The 22535-nt window shown below is 36.8% G+C and overlaps 1 protein-coding gene across 1 annotated transcript in view; it reads right to left on the reverse strand.

The window, feature by feature from the left end:
- Positions 1–1114: 1114 nt before the first annotated feature.
- NXPH1 (neurexophilin 1) overlaps positions 1115–22535 on the reverse strand; it is a 298107-nt gene continuing 276686 nt past the window's right edge. The window contains exon 4 of the mRNA XM_082693260.1: positions 1115–3076. Within this exon, the coding sequence (XP_082549386.1) occupies positions 2315–3076 (762 nt within the window). The 3' untranslated portion in view covers positions 1115–2314. The remainder of the gene's footprint in view (positions 3077–22535) is intronic.

Genomic DNA, 22535 nt, shown 5'->3' on the forward strand with positions numbered 1-22535 from the left:
CACGTAATGCAAATTATAGTCCACCAATGAAATGATCCTAAAAATTTTTTTTTAATTATTTTCTCTCCTCCTTTATTCTTTTTGCTAAGCACAACTAACTTCTAAGTGATCATTTTGATAAATCCCAGAATAACAAGATTTATCTGTAGCAAATATGTCCCACAGCTGGAACTCATGAAGCATTTATTGCCTGTTGTGCCAGAGAAAGTCTTTTCCAACATTAGCTTCTAAATTCCATAGCAAATTAATTAATACATTAATAGAAATGGTTGTCTAGATATATTGGAGAATTTTGAGAGATGGACACTTAACAGAATGATGTGTCTTTGATTTGCAATGGAAGGCTCTCTTTAGTCTAATCAGTTGCTGAGTTATCAATTTAGAACTCTGTGGTCTTGTGTTCCTGTGGTTCTTCCATTATTTTCTATATGAAAACATACTTATCCCTATGCAGCATGAAGGGAAAATGAGAATGGGTTAGTGTTTTAATTTGGCTTCTTTGGTTAACTTTGAGACTCTTTATATCTCAGTCCCCCATTTATGACTTTAAAAATGGTTTACCTTGCCTATTTCTTCTTCTGCTTATCTTGCTGGGATTACATACAGTAATCATGTTTTAAAAGAAAGCTTACTGTCCATAAACAATGCTATATAGATAAGTTGATTCCATTTGGTAATAGGTAAATAGGACACCAAAGCCCTTCACAGCTACTGTAACTTTTTCTGTTGAGTGATTACAGTAGAATCAGAGAAAATCAGGCACAAAAAAAAAAAATTATCTTCCTCTCCATCTCCCTGCTAAATAGACTCTACACAGGAAAAACAAAAGAACAGTTATAATATTTAGGAGACCTCAGTCATCTCTTCTGCTCATTGATTTTTCGTATTCTTGAATCACTAGCGTAACAGTAAACCAAAAATGTGTGCGACACCATATGCCACAACCGCTTCCCAGGCTTGAGATTGAAACTCCTAAGTTGTTTTGACTGAGCAACTAATAGCAATTTAGATAGTTCTGTACAAATTTAGAGACATGAGATGCAAAACCATTACTGTATTCCAGCACATTCTTCTTGTCAGAACCACTTAAATCACCATCTTACACAAGCACATATTGAAACTCAACTTTAAGCATTTTATTTTTATGTACATTTCATTTTGTCCAGAAATAAAATATCTAAATACAGACAGACTGTAATGTTGTATATGTTTAGCTTTCAACAATACTTGAGCTGAATAAATGCTTTGTACATTAAGTTTGTCTTTTTAATGGAGGTCACAGCTACATTGATAAAATGGATTCCTCATATCCTTTTTTTTTTCTTTTTTAACCAATAACAAGCAGAGACAAGTACAAGTTAATATTAATAAGCAGCTCAAATAACACTTGGTTAAACTATGTACAATACAAACCATTCATACAAATGAAGACTAGGATATTGAATTTGTTACAATATGTGTAGTAAAGATAAGACAGACACTTATAACTTACATGGTGTCTGTCAGGCATTTCCCTTCTTATATAATGATCAGAACTTGTTTTAATCAGCCTTAGCTGATCTCAACTTTGAGAAAGTCCAATGTCTGGTGATGAAAGCTGTAATCCAATGTCTGCCCACATGTAAATTCCAAATGTTTGCTCATCTTTACTGAAAACAGCCTCCCTCCATAGAAAAAAGAGCCATCTTACATAACCTTGAATGTGCCTACTGTATGCTGGAAAAAAGTTACTACATTTTGTTGTGTTCATAAAAGAAAGAATACTGAGCTCTAAAGACACATTTTTTTTTCCATTTTAACAAGCATATACTCCTACAGTAGTATTTACCAGTACAGCTACTCCAAGCAGTAGGAATACATGAATAAGGATTACTGATGAGCATGTACTCAAGACTTTAAAAGAGATTTCCATAACCACAAGTGTTAGAAACCATTCACTGTCTAGTTAATCCTTTCATTTGATGATAGTTTATCCTAAACCATTATGAGTCAGACAATGAAAGCCCTCTTGACAGGAATCATGACAGATGCAAGCTGAAATGTATATGAATGTGTGTTTGTGTACATCTATGTATGAGAGCATGTCTTCAAGTGTGCCTTTAAAATCTATGGTGATTTACAACTATACCAAGAGATGAAGCTGACTGGGCAGAAATTACATCAGATTGTTTTCCACTAGCATATTTGCAGCCAGTTGACGAGAGCAGCAGTGTAGACACATTCCAGGCAACAGATGTGACCTTCTTCTTTGAGGTAACAGCCCTGTCATATTGACCTTTAATTCCTCAGGCTTCAGTCTCACCCATGTTCATCCTCATCCAGAAGGGAAGTAAGGTGTGTCGCTGTGGTAGTTGTAGTCGGGGCACACTTTCTGTACTAGTTTATAATCTGTACTATAAAAGGAAATGTAAATACAGATCACCTTAAAGGGCTTGGAGCAGAGCCAGGATACATGACTTTGGGTCTGCTCCTGGTAACAGGTTTTTGAAGGATCATAGTTGCAGAGTGTGTTCTTGGTAGCCTTGTCAACCTTTTCATACTCAATGCGACAGTTAAAGGACTTGGAATCTTTGGCATCAATCACGGTTTGTTGTGCCAAGTCGAATTCCACTATTTTTGTAGGGGGCACCAAGCTGACAGACACATTCCCTTGACCAGTGGAATTATGCCTGAAATAAACACTAAATGTCCCATTGCCGTGATCTACAATTTTCCCAGTTATCAACAGGTTTAGCTTCACTGTTTTGATGTTGGAATGAAAATCACCCCATCCAAACATTTTCTTAAACTTGCCCGTCTTAACAATGGGCCTTCGCTTGGCCCTGGGCCGAGGCTCTTGAAGGTCTGTGGAGTTCCTCAGCCAGTCCCAAAGGTCTTGCTCAGAATAAGGTTCTGGGGTGTCATATCGCAGGTCTAAATCTGTATCATTTTCTTTGCCACGAAAAGTCTGTGACAGGAGTCGGCTGATAGACAAGTCTTTGCTGCTTTCTGTCCATATGTGCTTTAGTGTGGATTTGCTGCTTCCTGATTTTAGAAGTTCTGACTTTCCACCATTCGTTAAATTGGCACATGTGACCTGAAAATGGAACAGAAAAATGGTGTTTACATCTCTGTACCTGAGAACACCCAACACACAGATCCAAGCCCTTTCTCAGAGGCTCAGAATTAAATGAGGCCACTTCACCTAAATTACCTTCAGCATCTGGCCAATATTTATTTATTTATTTATTTATTTTTAAGATTTTATTTATTTATTTGACAGAGATCACAAGTAGGCAGAGAGGCAGTCATGCGGGGTTGGGGGGAGGAGGGAATCAAGGGGAAGCAGGCTCCCTGCTGAGCAGAGAGCCCGATGTGGGGCTCCATCCCAGGACCCTGGGATCATGACCTGAGCCGAAGGCAGAGGCTTAACCCACTGAGCCACCCAGGTGCCCCAATAGTTATTTAATAAAACATGAAAAACTACCACTTCTATTTTTATATAAGATTGGGAGAGAGATGATGTCGGTAGATAAAAACCACTAAACATGACTGAAAGACTATATAAAAGACTATATAAAAACATTGACTTTAACAAGGAAAAGACCACCTAACATGAGTAAAGCAAACTGAATTCAAACAGAAATCAAACCAAAGTAATTATTTCTTAGCACCAAAATCCAAACACTTTTAAAATAAAAAATTTGCAAATCATTGTTATTTTTCTACTTCAAAATTACTATAAGCTTTAAAGCCGTAGGATTCTCAGAAATACATCAACCAACAGCCTAAGGACTTTTGGTAATTTGTGCCACAGTCCTATTAGAAAAGTCAGTTTTGCAAAGAGACTCTAACATATTTTAACTCATCAAAACATGTTTATTATCATCTATTATTGGCATGGAACATATTATATAAGACATGTTTTTACCTTAAGGACTTAAAATGTGGTCTAGGAAAAGGGACATAAATGAAAACATCTAATACACAATGTCTTAGAGATAACTGACAATCTAGAGAAACAAACAATACCTGGTCAATGACAAAGAGGTCACTTCAGGTTGGATTGTGAAAGTCACATTCAGAAACCATCCTCCTGGGACCCTGTTCTTATCTCTTTGGGAAGATTTAGATTCTCAACTAGACCAGGAGGAACCCTAAATCTAACTGACTGATCAAACATCCAAATCTGTATTTGCCAAATTATATAAGAGTTGTCCTTACCACAGCTCCTATATTTATGCCTTAGTATAGAAGAAATAAAAAAGAGAAATGAGTATCTACAATGCACTCATTAACCTAAAGTTAAAGCAGCGATCTCTGATCATGACAGGGAGGGCTCAAGGTCAGTAGGGAAGACAGCCAAGAACCCACAGGAATCAACCAATACAAAAGAACCTTTTAAGATGTAGACTGACTGCCTATTGCGTAAGTCTGCCAAAGAGAGTCCCATGCTGCCCATTAAGGAGCCAAGTTTCATAATAAACCTCCATCCCCAGTCCTATCTCAGAAATGAGCCTGACTAACACTTAGCAGCCTCCTTTGGACCCTCCAGTCCCCTTCCAAACTGCTCTCCAAGTAAGAGGCCATTGCTGGAAAGCTTTTTAATTCAGGTCTACTAGGAATTAGAACTGCATTCTAGAGGTCTCTCTATAGACTTAGGCATGAAGGCCTAAGGTACAACTCTGGCCTGAGAATAGTCTTTTACTCCATCACTTGTGTTTAAAGGACTCTATCCCAAACCCTAGGGAGTAAGGGCATAAACTTTAGAGCCAGTCTCCCTGGAATATATGCTAAGTTCTGCCATTGCCAAGCTGTGTGCCCTTGGTCAAGTCATTTAACAACCCCCTACCTCAGTTCCTACATCTGCAAAATGAATGTAACAGCAGTGCTGTAATGACGGTAGCTGACACATGGAAATGGTTCAATTTAATGTAGCTATTTTTGTAAATCCCAGGCTGCTATGTGAAGACATCAGAGAAAGAAGGTCACCAAATGAGGTCTGTTTTGGAGGTCTGTTTTGTGGGTAGCTTTGCTCTTGATTACATAGCCAAGTACTCAACCTATATGGGATGGCTTTCCCCAAGGACACCCATGCAAGAGGCCCTGGTAATCTAACCTAGAACAAAGTCACTTAGATCTAGTAACCTTGCCTTTTCACAAAATCCTAAGGATCAATGAGCTTTCCCACTGCCAGCTGGCAAATAGTCTTATCTCTAACCCATTCAAATTGAGACAATGTGAGTGGTATGAAGCCTTTCCTACCTGGGAAAAACTACCAGATGAAGCTGGTCTTTTCCTAGTAATGCTGAGCCTAAGAAACCCTGCAAATTTAATCCCATATGAATTTATTGCCTCTGAAAGAAAAGGGATTTATATTTCATAACCACACCATGAAAAACCAAGACTATGATATTGGGTAGGCTAACACAAAAGCACTAGCCTGGGTCCAGTTGCAACCGCTGTGACCCTCAAGGCAACTGTGATGCCTTTATAGAAAGATCCAGAAGGCCACTGTGCACAGTGGGTAATAGAGGAGAGACAAACACTGACCAATGGAGAATCAGACTCTAGGAGTGGGATGAGGTACAAAAATAATGCATGGATTGTGGTGGAGGTGCCACATCTAAGGGAAGTAAAGACCACCCACCTGCACATGATCTCTAAACTCTAAAACATATCACCCAAACAAAATGAACAGACTTGGGGCAAATATAGGGAATAGAAAGAAGGTTGCATTTAGTAATGACTGACTTTCTTTCTTTCTTTCTTTCTTTTTCTTTCTTCTTTCTTTCATTTAAATTCAATTAGCCAAGTTATAGTACATCATTAGTTTTTGATAAAATGTTCAATGATTCATTAGTTGACTAAAACACCCAGTGCTCATCAAATCACATGCCCTCTTTAATGCCCACCTTTCTTTTAGTGCTGGGTACTTCCCTTTCAGTTCTCCTCAAGCCTTGAATTGGCCTCACTCCTCTTTTCACCCTGCACCCAGACTGTTTCCTGTTTGCAAATTCCTTTCATGCCAAAACATTCCAGAAATGGATTACATTCAAGCAGTATGTGAGCAGTAATAGCAAAGTGGCTACCTTATCAAAATTCAATTTGTTTTTAAATAAGGACTAAATATTGTCTTTTATTTTTTTAACATCTTAATTTTATTTTGTTCAGTGTTCAAAGATTCATTATTTATGCACCACAACCAGTGCTCCATGCAATAAGTGCCCTCCATAATACCCACCACCACTCAACCCCTACCTCCTCCCCTCCAAAACCCTCAGTTTTTTTCTCAGAGTCCACAGTCTCTCATTGTTCATTGTTCATCTCTCCCTCCAATTTCCCCAAGTTCATTTTTCTTTCCCTTCTCCTAATGTCCTCCATGTTACTCCTTATGCTCCACAAGTAAGTGAATCCATATAATAATTGACTCTGCTTGACTTATTTCACTCAGCATAATCTCCTCCAGTGCCATCCATGTTGATACAAAAGTTGGGTATTCATCCTTTCTGACAGTTGCATAATATCCCGTTGTATATAAGTCTTAATGGGATGAAATTGAGAAGGAAATATCCTTTGGGGAGAAGGATAATGCATAGAAATATATGAGTTTTCTTAAGGAAAAAGCATCTGTGGGATAATAAAGTCAGTCCTCTATGGGACAATTTTTACTCTAATATGAAAAGTATAATCCTTAGTAGTTCCATAGTTAATATTATATCAGTATAATTTAAAAAGCAAAAACAACTGTAGTTCTTCTACTAATTTACTGAAAGAAGAGCATTTCAAAATAACTTTTTCCAGGGCTGCCTGGGTGGCTCAGTGGGTTAAGCCGCTGCCTTCAGCTCAAGTCATGATCTCAGGGTCCTGGGATCGAGTCCCGCATCGGGCTCTCTGCTCAGCAGGGAGCCTGCTTCCTTCTCTCTCTCTCTCTCTCTCTCTGCCTGCCTCTCCATCTACTTGTGATCTCTGTCAAATAAATAAAATCTTAAAAAAAAACTTTTTCCATAACAGTAGCTATAGTATAAAATTTAAAGCAAACATTAATTTATAAGAATAGTAAAGATCTTTTAGCTTGTGAGTTTATTTTTTGTGTATTTGTTTGTTCTATTTTGTTTTGAAATCTAATTGATTGGCCAACATCCAAAATCTCCACTTGCCTAATGATATAAATATTGTCCTAAAGACAGCCTCTATATTTATGCTAAGTATACAAGAATTATAAGAAATAAATGCATAACCAATTTTCTCATCTTTACCTGGAATTACATAGTTTTATTCTTTGGGCGAAAAGAAAAATAAATACAGGCATGTGCTTGGTTTCGGTACTTGTTATCTCAGCATCAACACAGTTGATTAGGAGAGGGGCTGTAATGAAATGCATCCATCGTGCACTGGCTCATGAAGCAGTAATGAATTGCCCCCCAAAAAAGGAAGTAAAAGGGAATTAGAGTGCAATCCACCAAGCAGCACATGAGGAATGAAAGGAAAAAAATGTGGAAGTAGGAGAGAGGACGTTAACCAATCTATTCAAAAAGGATGCTAAGACTGACTGGCAGATAAACCTCTGAATTTTGGATAGAACAGAAATTGAGTTCTAAATAATACTCTCCACAGCTGTAGTGATTATGAGTGTGAGTTCTGGAGCTAGATGGCCTGAATCCCAATCTTGGCCATGATCTGCAGCAGCTATATGATGTAGGCAAGTGGCTCAACTTGTTTACACTTAGTTTTTCTCTTCCAGGAGAAAGAATGCCTACCTCCCTCATAGAGCTGTTGTGTGAATCAAACAGGAAACTCCATTTAAAGCACTAAGAGCAATACCTGGGCCATGGTGAGTGTTTGACATTATTACTATTAACATCCTCAAATATTTTAACCTCCGTATCTCAATGGATAATATTTTTTTGTAAATGAGTAATGACAGGATATGAAAGCAAAAAATATTTTTATAAGAATATCTCCCTTTTATGTAACCAAAACCCTGGGGCAAACAATTAAAAAAGAAAGTATATACTTTTGAAAGTTCAGCTGTGACAACCAAAAAATATGGCAAGTTCAGTAGGTAGTAAAACTCAGGTTAAGAAAGAATGAGCATAAGTTCAGCCATTAAATTGCTTAACTACCAAATGCAATGAATTTATTTGTAATGTGAAAGCCTTCCAGTGCTGCTGACTGTTAAGAAATCTCTCCAGAACATCTCAGAATCAAAGCAGGTTTCAGCTGTATTTGTCAACAACACAGTCTTGAATATTCTTATTTCTCTTTTCCCTTCCCTTCCCTTTCACTTAGGTTAGGAGAGAAGCAGGGCATGTCTAAAAGGTGAACAATCATGAAAAACCAAGAAGGGTCCTTAGGAAAATCTCCAGACCTACTGAGCATAGGTAATCCTGATTTCTTTTGTTTTATTAGTTCGATGACTATATAGCGAGATTCTGCTAATATTGAGTTAAATAATAGGAATACAAAACTAAGTAAGACATGGTCCTTGCCTTAAAGGAGTTCACAGTCTAATGGGGAAACCAATTAAGCAAATAACAATGTGATGTGACTAACACTATGTACAACATTCTAGTAGTCAGAATGAAAGTTGAAAGGTAGAGAAGTTGTGGCAGGAGAAATAATCCTTGGACCTAGGAGATAAAGGACACTTAGGAGTTCAACAGAGAGAGAAGAGGCCAAAAGAGATTCAAGCATGAGAAACACACTGTGTAAAGCACAGAGCTAAGAAGGGACATGTTAAATATAAGAACGGAAAATAGCTCCTTACTGCTGAGCCTCAGGGAACACTGACAAGGAAGAAAAGGAGAAGTTGTAAGAAGTAGATAGAACTTGAAGAAGGTGGGCTAGGGTCAAAAGTGATGTTCTTACTAAGGCATTTGAACTTAAACTTCTAGGAAGTGGGGAATCACTAAATTGTTTTCTGTTTTGCTTTTGTCTCTGTGTGTGTATATATGTGTGTTGTTTTTGCTTATTTATTCTGTTTTAAAATAGGTCATTCTGGCTCTAGAAAGATCACTGATTAGACACTGAGGATGAATTGGTAGGGAGAGACTTTGAAGGAAGAATGACTAGTAGAATCATTCATTACATAACTAACTGTGATACTTCATTTGAGAAAGTAAACTGAGACTTTACCAAGGCAATAGCAGAGAAAAAGAGAAAGAAAAAATGGATATGAGACAGTTCAGAGGTAGGATTAACTCAGCTTGATAATTTTTTACTAAGCAGGAATATGAAAAGTTGAATTAATGAGTTTCCTGGCATCTGCAGGGAATACAGAAGTAACAACTTAGCTGGAAAATATAATTAAATCTCAGAGGAAAATTGGAAGTTGAAGTGCCTGCAAGTCATTCCAGTGATGCTATCCAAAGAAAGTTGGTAACATGGGTCTGAATGTCTGGAGAAATGAGAAGGATAGTGATGTTGATTTTGTTGTATGAAAGGATTGTACTGTTCAGATAGGTCACAGTGATACAGAAGAAGGTTGGTAATAATATCTAATGCCAGTGCTTTGAAGACAAGCAGAAGAGGAGACAGGATAGGTAAAGATAAAGGAGGATATTAGAAAGAAAATATTACTGTAGAAACAAAGAGAAGCTGGGAAGGGGAAAGGCAGGTATGGGCACACTCGAATTTCAAGTAAAAGTTGAATAGCAGAAACACTTGGAAAAGCAGCCCCTTGACTTGTGAACCCTCTACTAATGACCTTACTGATGCTAGTTTTAGTAGTGGTGAAGAGAAGATGCAAGACGGGAAAGAGCAACAAGCTTAATACATCTACTCCAAGCTGCAGTTTGGAATCACTGGCTGACTCGTTCTATCATATTGCTTTACATCTTAAGAATTTTCAATTTTGAAACACATAAATATACATATAAAACTGAAGAATGCTGAGCCCTACTGAATAAAAAAAATCATTAAAAAAAAGCCTTACATCCAGAACACCTTCTACTATTGATGTTACAAAGATAATAAAAGAGTTTCATTTTAAAAGTCACCTAAAGATTCTTTGATGTCAGTATATCTGAGTGATAACAGAAGTGAAGACCTTGGCGTAAAAATGAGTACGAAAGAAGAAGCTGACAACATCTAATGAACCCAATTCCAAAAAGGCAAAGTACTGTGAAATTTTTCTACAAATAATTTATTCTGTACCAATGAAAACACCAAATATACTCTCTGACTGAATATAATTTTCCATGTCAAAGCCACCATGCCCATTCCAAAGGAGTTGGCTTGCAGGTACTCAGGAAAGGATACCATTTCCACAAATTATGAGAGTTGTCTGTCTCATTATTTTAGAGACACTGAGGATCAAAAAGATTCTTAGCATGATTTGATGTATGTGACTTAAAGTACACATGTATTTAAGAACATCCAAAAATAGTTACAAGGAGAAGGGTCATGTCCTTCAACCATAAACAAAAACAGAGCTTGGGTGTAACATGAAGAGAGTTTGCCTGGGGCAGGACAGGTGTATGGGACTAAGGGGAAAAGACTCCCATTGGATGGTGGAATGTAAGCATATAAGAGCTGCCACACTTCCATCTAGCTCCTTTTCTTTATATTTTAGGGCCATTCCTTCACATCAGGTCCTCTAATATCTTTTCATAATAGGTTTCCAATCATAATGTCAATACATTATCATTAAAGATACTCTTGAAAGATACCACTTCTGGAAAATAAACCACTCCTCAACTATACTGCCCTCTCAGTTTTGCTCTGGCCTTATGAGACAGTATATAAATATTTCCTTCCTTTACATATGTACTGTATCCAACGAGAGGTGTCTCCAGATGTTTGTGTACCTCTTTTTATAAAAGAGCGGTAAGATGTCTTTTAATTTCCACTAACCTGCACATTTTACTGCCGATCTATTACTATTCAATATAAATAATTTCAAAATTACTTTGAAAATTATGTATTTATTTCATCAACTGTATGAATACTTAAACCAAAAATTTTAAACAACTTGACACTTAAGCAGTATCTTTCAACAGTGAATAACTAATCAACAAAATGGTCTTGCTCTATGATTACTTCATTTTGACAATTTATGATTTGCTGTGTTAAACATATGTTGCATACTATCAACTGCTATTGGGTAAGGCACACCATATTCATTGTAATTTCATTGTAATTAGTATTTGATATATGACATTGTATTTTATTTCAACTACACACAGGAGTGCCTGGGTGGCTCAGTAGATAAAGCATCAAACTCTTGATTTTGACTCGGGACATGATCTAAGGTCATTAGACCAAGGCCTGCCTCACTCTCTCTCTCTCTCTCCCTACTCTAAATTTAATTAAATAATTAATAAACTGCACACACCACTCATTCACACACACACACACACACACACACACACACACACTCACACACTTCAAAGTCAATATTGTTATCTTTAGCGTACACATGGAGATACAGAAACTCAGAAAGAGACTGACCAGATTATTGCTGTTAAGTGAAAGAACTACCCCCTAGTTACTGCAGAGGCTGTGTCCTTTACTTTTTAAAATTATTTTAATCATGCAATTCTACATTAATACATGTTTATTAGAACATTCAAATGTTATAGAATTTATGAAGTAAAAAGTAAAAGTCTGTCTTCATCATCAACCCCTGCTCTTTTACAATCTCACCCCTCTCTCCAAAGGTAAAACTTGTCAAAATTTTGGTGTGTATTGCTTCTCAATCTTAGTTTTCACATATAAATATTATATATGTAGTGTCATATTTTATGATTACATTATATATTTCCCTATCAACAAAGCATTTTAGAGATGCATACCTCTTAGTACGTCTAGGTATATCATCTCTATTAAAGGAGAATATAAAATTTTATGATATGGATGGACCAGACTTCCACCTTTTGCTTACCTTTCATGACAGATCCTTAACCATTACATTGTTTCATGGTCAGGTTACCTCCAGCTGTTTTTAACCTTGATTCTACTACTTTTTCTGCCATTATTGTTTCAGATACCCCTCACACCCTCTACTTATGAGCTGGATTTTAATTTTCATTGATGTATGGATTTGTGTGATTCTTTTAGAAAAAGAGTTCTTAGGGCATACACTTAAGTTGTCCATGCTAAAAACTGTCTTCATTGGCCACAGGCTTACACTGGGTAGAATATTCAAAATAATAATAATAATAAATTTATTTATTTACTTATCCTTTAATTTATACTGTGCTGCTTAATTTTTCTCTCTCAAAAAAAATACCTGAATTTTATTTCAGGCATTGTAAAATTTCACAAGATGGGCTACCTGTGCCCAAGGTTTTTTCCAGCCCCTTTCTTAGCTAGTTCAGAGAAAAAATATGCAAATATTTCTAGGCATGTGAGGCTCTTTTTCATCAAGTTTTCCTAAGAGGACTATTAACTCTTTGGGGGATGTTCTTTCATAGTATAGCATTTTGTACCTTAGGGGAAGGGAGTACCTTGCATAGAGTAATCACAGCATATATGACCTGTGTGGCTTATATTCTTAGTTACATTGATTTCAACAGTGAAGGTCATTGTTCTTTAATCACAATCAAGATGGGGGGTGGGCCTCAGAGATTTCTCTTTTACAAGTTTTGAGTCTGCACTTGACATTGACAATACAGGGAGTGCTTGTATTATATATAATAAGCCAGAGGAAAAGGGTTAGTGTTTTAATACATCAAAAATACATTATTTCCGTCTGCTGCAAAGCAGTGCTCCAGGAGCAACAGTGCTGCATTAACAATGGAAAAGCAGAGAAGGAACTCTGTGCCTCTCCTTTAACCCTGTGCTGGGAGGTTGTAGTGCATAGAAACTAAGAAAATAGGCTTTGCAGTCAGAGATTGAGAGAGTGGGTTAAGTGGGGCTGAGTAGAATAATTATTCTTAATTTCTCATCAGTATTAATGTATTTATGTGTCAGAACTTAATGTAAATTTACACACTAAGCATGAAGGAAGGAACAATATTTTCACAGGATGAAAAAGTGTATTTCTTAGGAGCAGAAATAATAGTCTGTGGCTCTTCATAGGCATGTTTTTTACCTCTACAGTTAAAGAACCAAGAACATTTTGAATACAATTTTCATAAGCTTACCTACAGGAAAATGAACCAAAGGGAAAGCTAATGATTCTGGTTATACAGTCTTGTGAAGAGCTCAGTTATCCATGGCTCAGAAAAGTCTCCAGTACAGTAATGTAGGGAACAGTTAGTACCCTATGTAGGAAGTCAGCCATCCTCCATGAGAGCATAAGAACTCATAGGGTAACATATCTAAAACTCTTAGCCATTTGAGGATTCTTCAAACTGATAGGAACACCATGTTTCTAGTTTTTGAGGATGATATGAAATGTTCAGTCTGGTCAGAATGTCTTCTCTTAAAGTTACTATGTCAAAGACAAATTAGTGCCCACATTTGCCAATACTAAATTATAACATAATTAGCATAGTCACTTATCACCACCTATTGCTAAAAATGCTAACAATGACCACAGAGCTGTTATAATTATGCTGATTTCCATCTCCGTTTGTTTGGACCATTTGAGCAGATGTAATTTCTCCAGTGAGAACCAAGAGTAGAATAGCTGTGAGGATTCTGAAAGCCTTGTTTTCCCTTTCTTGAGGGTTTCATAACTTAGCCAAGCATAATAGCTCTCATATCTTGAACTCATATTATTTCCCATATTTTTATGTATATACTATGTATAAAATCTATTTTATTTTCATGAAAACCCAATGAGTGAGGTATCATCTAATTAGAGAAAAATGTGGTCCTAAGGGATCACTAGTGATAAAGTAGCAGACTTTGGTTTTAGCCCTCAATCTCTGACTCTCTCCCAAAGTGTAATTATGGATTATCCTGGTTTGCATTTTAAAAGTTACTTCTTGTGTTAGTGTTTTATATTCCTTCGATTTATTTTTTTAAAGATTTTATTGATATTGATTCATTGATTTTTGATAGAGAGAGAATGCAAGCATGTGAGCACATGAGCAGGAGACGCAGAACCCCCGCTGAGCAGGGTGCCCAATCTCAGGACCCCAGGATAATGATCTAAGCTGAAGGCAGATGCTTAACTGACTGAGCCACCCAGGTGCCCTATTCCTTCCATTTTAAATATATAAGGAGTATCTCGTGTAAAGATGTGTAGGTACATGGTAAATATAATGAACAAATGTGTAAAATAACAGGTTGAAAGACTATTTCTGGGCTGAAATAAAGTCATTTCAGCATCATTTTTTTCATTATCCTTAAAGAGACTTGAACTTGTCAGTAAATCCAGATGTCTTTGAGGAAAAGAGAAAGGTTGCATATGTAGGAATAACTGGTTAGATCCAGGGTCTGTCTTTCTGAATTGAAGGTTAATATGAGTGATTCTCCATAAAAAGGCTTATTATGTGGATAGTAATGAAGGTTTACAGCTTATTAAAGTCAAAGCACATGCCTATCTAGAATGGACCAAATGAGAAAGGATTGACTTGCCTTTCAACCCTATTTTCAGCAACCTATATCTACATACTGAGTAATAATAATAGTAACCTTATCCAAGAGAAGCTCAAACTCCTGAGGAAATAATGACTTTGATATATTTTGAGACAATTTGCCCACTTACCCTCTGATTATTAAGAACTTGATCTGGAAACCTTCTGATAGAGGAAAAATACATTATAGAAACAAAATAATGGAAACAAGTTATAGGGAAATATTATCCCTGTGCCATTTAGATGCTAAACAGGTACAAATATTCTTCTAGGTTTTATCATTCATATCAGGATATGTGTGGGCAGCACTGATTAGAGGTTCCCAGGTACAAAGTGGACAGCAAGCCAGACAACCAACCCAGAAATGTGACAGGGAGCTAAGATCCTGAAAATATAGTCCCTCCATACTTCCATAAAAGTCCTATGGACTGGGACTCTCCTCCTTCCTGAAGTGGAACAAATACAATGTTCTGAGCCAATACAAAACCTAGCAAAGGGAATGGACCCTCACCATCTCATCAAAAGTCGATGTGCCAGAGTTTGAGTTATGTAAAAACTTTGACATTGAGTAAATAAATATTTTTGGATCATGCCTTGACCAAAGCAAGATGTGGTAAATGCACATACACCTAGAACATCAGGCCCCATCAGCTCTTCATCACAGCTCAAAGAAGATAAAACTCATGCACGGGGAACCAAGTAAACCACTATGTACACACACACACACACACACACACACACAAAATAATCTCTTCAAAACACTTAAACCAACCCATTTTTTTTTCTAAAGCCCCTCCCAAAATATTAGCATCTATTCTTTGATTTTCTTTCTTATAAGATTCCTAGCACTGGGTAAACACACTGTATCCTCCACAGATCTCTTACCCCATTACTGCAAGTTTTGGAACCAGATGCACCTGTTGTCCACAAGTCTGGGCTAGATTTCACTTTGATCTTGTCCTATGCCTCTCCCCTCTTCCCATGGCATGTAGAATCCCATACCAAAGAGCCAAGTACTCAGGAAAAAGGATATTTAGGCAGAGATATCTCATAACAAATAAAAAAAAAAATGGCCTCTGGATCTAGGTGCTATGGCTTTAAGTTAATCAGATATAGTGGCATGCCTTGAGTCCACAAAGAAAAAGACTTGGCTTTTATGGTTACCAAGGGAATTAAGTAAACAATGTCACTAAATAAAAAAAGGATGTTCACCCGAAGTTTATGGTAAGAAAAAGACAGGTCATGAAAGGAATTGAGCAAATAGAGCCCCAGAATGACAGGATGCCATAAGTGACATCATAGTAAGGAGTTCGGATGAAACTCTGAGATCCCCCTGACCTTTAATGTACTTTTTTTTTCCAGCTTACATCAGATACCTGTTTTTTATTCTTTTTTCCCCTTTATTAAATTTTTCATTTTAATTCCCATGTAGTTAACATATAGTGCTATATTAGTTTCAGGGGTACAATAAAGTGATTTAACAATTCTATATGTTACTCAGTGCTCATTATGATGTATCCTCTTTAATCCCCATCACTTATGTCATCCATCCCCCTATTCACCTCCTGTTTGGTAACCATCTGTTTGTTCTCTATAGTTAAGAGCCTGTTTCCTGGTCTCTCTCTCTCTCCTTTTTTTCCCCCCTTTGTTTTGTTTCTTAAACTCCACACATAAGTGAAATAATACAGTATTTGTCTTTCTCTGACTGACTTACTCCATTTAGCATTTATACTCTCTAGCTCCATCCATATTGCTGCAAATGGCAAGATTTCATTCTTTTTTAAGGCTGAATAATATTCCATTGTATATATATTCTTCTTTATCCATTCATCTATCAGTGGACACTTGGGCTCCTTCCATAATTTGGCTCTTGTAAATAATGCTGCAATAAACATAATAGGGGTGCATATATCCCTTTGAATTAGTATTTTTATATTTGGGGGGTAAATATCCGATAGTGCGATTACTGGATCATAGTTCTATTTTTAATTTTTTGTATAGAGTTAAAATAGAGTAGTTCTATTTTTAATTTTTTGAGGAACCTCCATACTGTCTTCCCCAGTGGCTGGACCAGTTTCCATTCCCACCAATAGTGCACAAGGGTTCCTTTTTCTAAAAATCCACTTTTGTTTCTTGTGTTTTTTATTTTAGCCATTCTTTTTTTTTAAGATTTTATTTATTTATTTGACACACAGAGAGAGAGAGATCACAAGTAGGCAGAGAGGCAGGCAGAGAGAGAAGGGGAAGCAAGCTCCCTGCTGAGCAGAGAGCCCAATGCAGGACCCTGAGATCATGACCTGAGCCGAAGGCAGAGGCTTAACTCACTGAGACACCCAGGTGCCTCGATTTTAGCCATTCTGACAGGTGGGATATCTTGTTGTGGGACAACACCTCATTGTAGTTTTAATTTGCATTTTCTTGATGATGTCTGAACACCTTTTAATGTGTCTTTTGGCCATCTAGATTTCTTCTTTGGAGAAATGTCTATTCATGTCTTCTAACCACTTTTTAATTGGTTTATTTGGGGGTTTTTTGGCATTGAGTTGTGTAAGTTCTTTATATATTTGGATACTGACCTTTTACTGGATATGTCATTTCCAACTATCTTCTCCCATTCAGTAGGTTGTCTTTTAGTTGTGTTGATTGTTTCCTTCACTGAGCAGAAGCTTTTTATTCTGATGTAGTTCCAATAGTTTACTTTTGCTCTTATTTCCCTGGTATCAGGAGACATTCTGGAAAAATGTCGCTACAGTCGATGTCAGAAGTCAAGGAAGAGAAAGTCAAGAGAAGCCAAGGAAGAGAAATTACTGTCTGTCGTCCGTTTTAGGATTTTTTAATGGTTTCAGTTATCATGTTTAGGTCTTTAATCCATTTTGAATTTATTTGTGTATGGTGTATGTAAAAAAGTGGTCCAGTTTCATTCTCTTGCATGTAGCTGTCCAGTTTTCCCAAAACCATCTATTGAAAAGACTAATGAACTTTAAAATGACTTATTCCAGCATTTTAGCAGTTTGTAGTACCATGGACTCTGGATATAAGGCATCATGGGATAAATAAAAGGACAGGTTGTAATGGTAGAATGTCCTTCCCTGGTAAGTCCCTATACTCACTTATTTACAAACTCTGAGAGGTAGTTTAATTATCCTTTTTCAGAAGAACTGGGTAACATTCCAGCTGCCACTAGAGGGCACAGCTAAGACATCTGACAGCTGTCTATTTGTGGTGCAGAAGTCACGCAGAATTGTCAGCAAGGGTCCCAGAGTTCATTGAAAGAAGTTGAACCCGGAAACTCTGTGGTCACTGCTGACTGACACAGTCCCTGGAGGCCACCTCTTCTGCGAGCTGCAGAGGCCAGGAAGGAGCTACTCTTGCTCAAGGAACTACTACAGAAGTCATCACCAACTAAAGAAGTTCTTTTGAGTCTTCAATTCTGATAGATGGTGTGCTCAGGAATAAGGCATTTATAATTATTTATTTGGAAATAGTCTAAGTCAATGTACTCTATTTCTGTATCTCCAGCTTCATCTTGGCCACTCTTTCCTTTGACTTCAGAGTTCTTATCACATCTGAACACATTTTTTTTTTTTTTTATGTGTTCTCTTTCTTCCGACTTCAAGACCTTGGCACATGTTGTTTGCCCATCCTTGGCATCCTCGGAATCCATCCCGATTTACTTAGTTGGCTCCTACTGATTCTGTAGCCTAGTTTAAACTTCATTTCCACAGTAATCTTTGATCCTCTCAAGGCACCCTGTACTGTTCATTCATGAAAGTAAGACTATTATCTTTATCTTCCTTCCCTCTTTCCTTCCTCCCTTCCTTCCCTCCTTCTTCCTGCCCCTCCCTCTCTCTCTCTTTTCTTTTTCTTTCTTTCTTTTCCTTTTTGTTTCTTTCTTTGAACTGTCATCTCCATGGTAGACCCATCCAATGCCTTGATAACTTTTTTTTTAACTACATTTTATAAAAGGCCAGGTTTCAAGTAGGTGCTCTACTTGAATGTTGGCTGAATGAATAAATGCATTTTTGAATGGACTGTCCACCCACCCATAATAATATCCTTCTGGAAATAAGCTTGCCCCATAAGCAGATAAACAGCTCATTTTTCTGACATAAACATACTTATATTGAAAGCCTTCACAGAGGCTTTGTGTAATGCCATAAACATGAACAGTGATATAGGAGGAAAAAAATGCTATTTTTCTAGGAAAATACTAGTCAGTGGCCCCTATAGCTATTACAACCAGTCAGCAATATCTCAGAAAAAATATCCAAATAACTCTATTTTCATTTAAATAAAAGTGAAAAATAAACAAAAACAATATTGCCTAAATGAACATAACTGCATTTTGGAGGTCTGAAAAACATCAGAAAAACAACAAAATAATGAGTTGTGGTCTCTTGGGCAGCAAGAAAGTTAGTGCCATTCTCTGGATTTTCTTTTCTTGAATTTCTGGAATTTTGATCCTAAAGATAGTAATGAAAGAAAATGCTGCTGGGATCCAAAAAGCAGAAGTTCCTTCAACAAGAGAGCCTGCCAGATTTTCGGGGGGGGGGGGGCATTTTCTTTGCACTACTCAAGTATACATTTGTACTGACAAATAATAATTACTTTGAAACAGACAGTTAGGCATGTGTTAGGCTATTTCTTTGCACAAATGCCATTTGCTTGGAAAATGCAGTGGTTTCTATAAATGTGAAGCAATGCAACCATTTTTATGGGTGTGTTTGCAAAGGCTCAAAATTGAACTGTTAAAAGTGTCCATTAACAGTACAAATTAAATTGTTATTAAAAAATCTGAGTCTCAAAGCCATTTCTGATTTTCCTCTAGGACTGACAGATTGTGAATAAACACACTACAACCTTCTGCTTTGTGTCTATATCACAAAAATCCACGACTGTTGAGAGTTAGAATCCTGAAACATCTGAAATAGAAGGGACCTTTCTGGACAATGTTTTATAACTTAGGAAGCAGAGTCCCACAGAGCTGAAGTCACTCACCCAAAGTTTACAAGGTTATTAGGGGCAGAGGTAAAACTGTAGTGAAGGTTTCCTGACATCTAGTCCACTTTTTTGGTGTGTGTTCCAAAGTTCACTTTTATTGGGAGTTGGTACTTTATATCTCCTTCAGAGTTTGTTGAAGCTCTAGAAATCAGGCTGTCAACTTCAAAAGAAGGAAGTGTCCACAATGAGATATCATCTCACACCAGTCAGAACGGCTAAAATCAAAAAGTCAGGAAATGACAGGTGTTGGTGAGGATGCAGAGAAAGGGGAACCCTCTTACACTGTTGGTGGGAATGCAAGCTGGTGCAACCACTCTGGAAAACAGCATGGAGGTTCCTCAAAATGTTGAAAATAGAACTGCCCTATGACCCAGCAATTGCCCTCCTGGGTATTTACCCTAAAGATACAAACATAGTGACCCGAAGGGGCACGTGCACCCGAATGTTTATAGCAGCAATGTCCACAATAGCCAAACTATGGAAAGAACCTAGATGTCCATCAACAGATGAATGTATAAAGAAGAAGTGGTATATATACACAATGGAATACTATGCAGCCATCAAAAGAAATCTTGCCATTTGCCACAACATGGATGGAACTAGAGGGTATCACGCTTAGCGAAATAAGTCAAGCAGAGAAAGACAACTATCATATGATCTCCCTGATATGAGGAAGTGGTGATGCAACATGGGGGCTTAAGTGGGTAGGAGAAGAATCAATGAAACAAGATGGGATTGGGAAGGAGACAAACCATAAGGGACTCTTAATCTCACAAAACAAACTGAGGGTTGCTGGGGGGAGGGGGGTTGGGAGAAGGGGGGTAGGGTTATGGACATTGGGGAGGGTATGTGCTTTGGTGAGTGCTGTGAAGTGTGTAAACCTGGCGATTCACAGACCTGTACCCCTGGAGATAAAAATATATGTTTATAAAAAATAAAAAAATTAAAAAAAAAAAAGAAGGAAGTGGCTTATCTTGACTAAAGAATTTCTTAATTTCATGAAAGGAAGAGCTATTGTGGAAATACAGTATCATCTGCCAAGCCTAAAACAAAAGGCACTAATCTAGTGCATTGCAATTGTAGCTTGGGGTCCCCTCGGTTGACCATGTACACATACCTATGCTCAGACTTTCCAAGACTTAAGTCTGAGCAGTGACTGCTCTGCTGGAAGAAAGAATCCAAATGAGGAAACCATAGTCACAGGTTTAAGTAAATTACAACACCGAGGGAATTACTCTTCCATCTCTAAAGAAGAGATTTATATTTGTTTGCAAATACCTTGTCAATTTCTATTTTTCAGAACTTATTTTTTTCAAAAAGGCAAAGTTGAAGCATAAGTTTGTCAAATGGTCTTCGATAAATCCATCGACAACCATTTGTTAAGTAACTATGATCTCAAAAATTTCCAAAAATTTGGGAACTCATTTTACTCACTTCAAATCATTCTGTACATCTGCTCATTCTAGAAAACTAACATCAGTACTTTTTACTCTTTCATAAATAAAGGTCCTAGTCTCCTTCCTGTTACGAGCTTTGGGAGTCAGTGACTCTCCACAGAGAATGCTAATGGAAACACAGTAACATGAGCTGTAATCTTGCTGAGGATCATATGTTGGAATTGGTGTATATTAGGAGGAAGGGGGGTTGGAATATGTACAGTATTAAATAGCATATTTGGAATGTACCATTAATTTGATTTTAGTCAAAATATTTATTTCATAATTTGACATGTTAAAAGAAAATATGAGAGTTATGTGTTTGTGTAAAAGAAGAGCTTAGTTGTGAACACTCAAGAAATGCATCTTTATTTATTTATTTATTTTTTTAAAGATTTTATTTATTTATTTGACAGAGAGAAATCACAAGTAGGCAGAGAGGCAGGCAGAGAGAGAGAGAGAGAGAGGGAAGCAGGCTCCCTGCTGAGCAGAGAGCCTGATGCGGGGCTTGAACCCAGGACCCCGAGATTATGACCCAAGCCAAAGGCAGTGGCTTAACCCACTGAGCCGCCCAGGTGCCCCAAGAAATGCATTTTTAAGTGAGATCATCTTTTACTAAGGATCTTGGTTCTTTAGATACACTATGAAGATGATCCATCTTAATCTGAATCTGTATAGAATAGTATTTATCTTTATATTTCTGTAATTTTAAAATTTTGATATAATTTCCAAATTACAGTAAATTTTAAGAAACTTACATATGCCCTTTACCCAGATCCACTAATTAAATTCATTCAATCATTTTGCTCTATTGCTCTCTCATTCTCTTATGTATGCATGAACATATGTATATGTGTATACAGATTTTTTTCCTAAGCTATTTTCAGAGTAAGCTGGAGACATTATACCTATTTATCCTTAAAAATGTTCTGGAAAAAGTTCTAATCACAAGGGAAAAAAATATTTCTAACTACCTATGGTACAAAATGTTAGCTAGACTTATTGTGGTAATCATTTCACAATATATTTAAATATCAAATCATTATGTTGTACACCTAAAACTAATATAATGCTATATGTCAATTATACCTCAATTAAAAAAAAGAGGTCTGACATAGTTCCTAAGAAAAGTGGCATTATCTTACATAATCATAATACAACTATCAAAATAAGGAGATTTAACCTTGATACATTACTATAACTATCTATAGTCAATATCATATGCCATCTATTGTTCCAACAATATCCATTACATGTTTACTAATTTTTTGGTCCAGGACCCAGGCCAGCATCATGCATTGCACTTACTTGTCATAATCCTTCAGCAGCCTTTCTTTCTGTTTCTTATCCTTTTACGTTCTTGTAATATATGTAAATATTATAGGCTATATACATATGTAAATATATAAATATTATAGGCTAATTAATTTGTAAAATGTTCCTCAATTTGTCTGATGTGCACTGGAAATAATTTTATAATAAAGTTCTAAGACTTCTGATTAACAAAGATGATAATGGGAAAGGAGTGTTCCTTGATTTGAGAGGGTAGGAAGCAATGCTTTGAGTAGGTACAGAGAGAATAATATTGTACTATGCTAAAGCATATCCTTGTAAATTATTGAAACTAATATAATTTTACAGGTAA

Source organism: Mustela nivalis (genome assembly GCF_964662115.1).
Source record: "Mustela nivalis genome assembly, chromosome: 12".
NCBI classification, from domain to species: Eukaryota; Metazoa; Chordata; class Mammalia; order Carnivora; family Mustelidae; genus Mustela; species Mustela nivalis.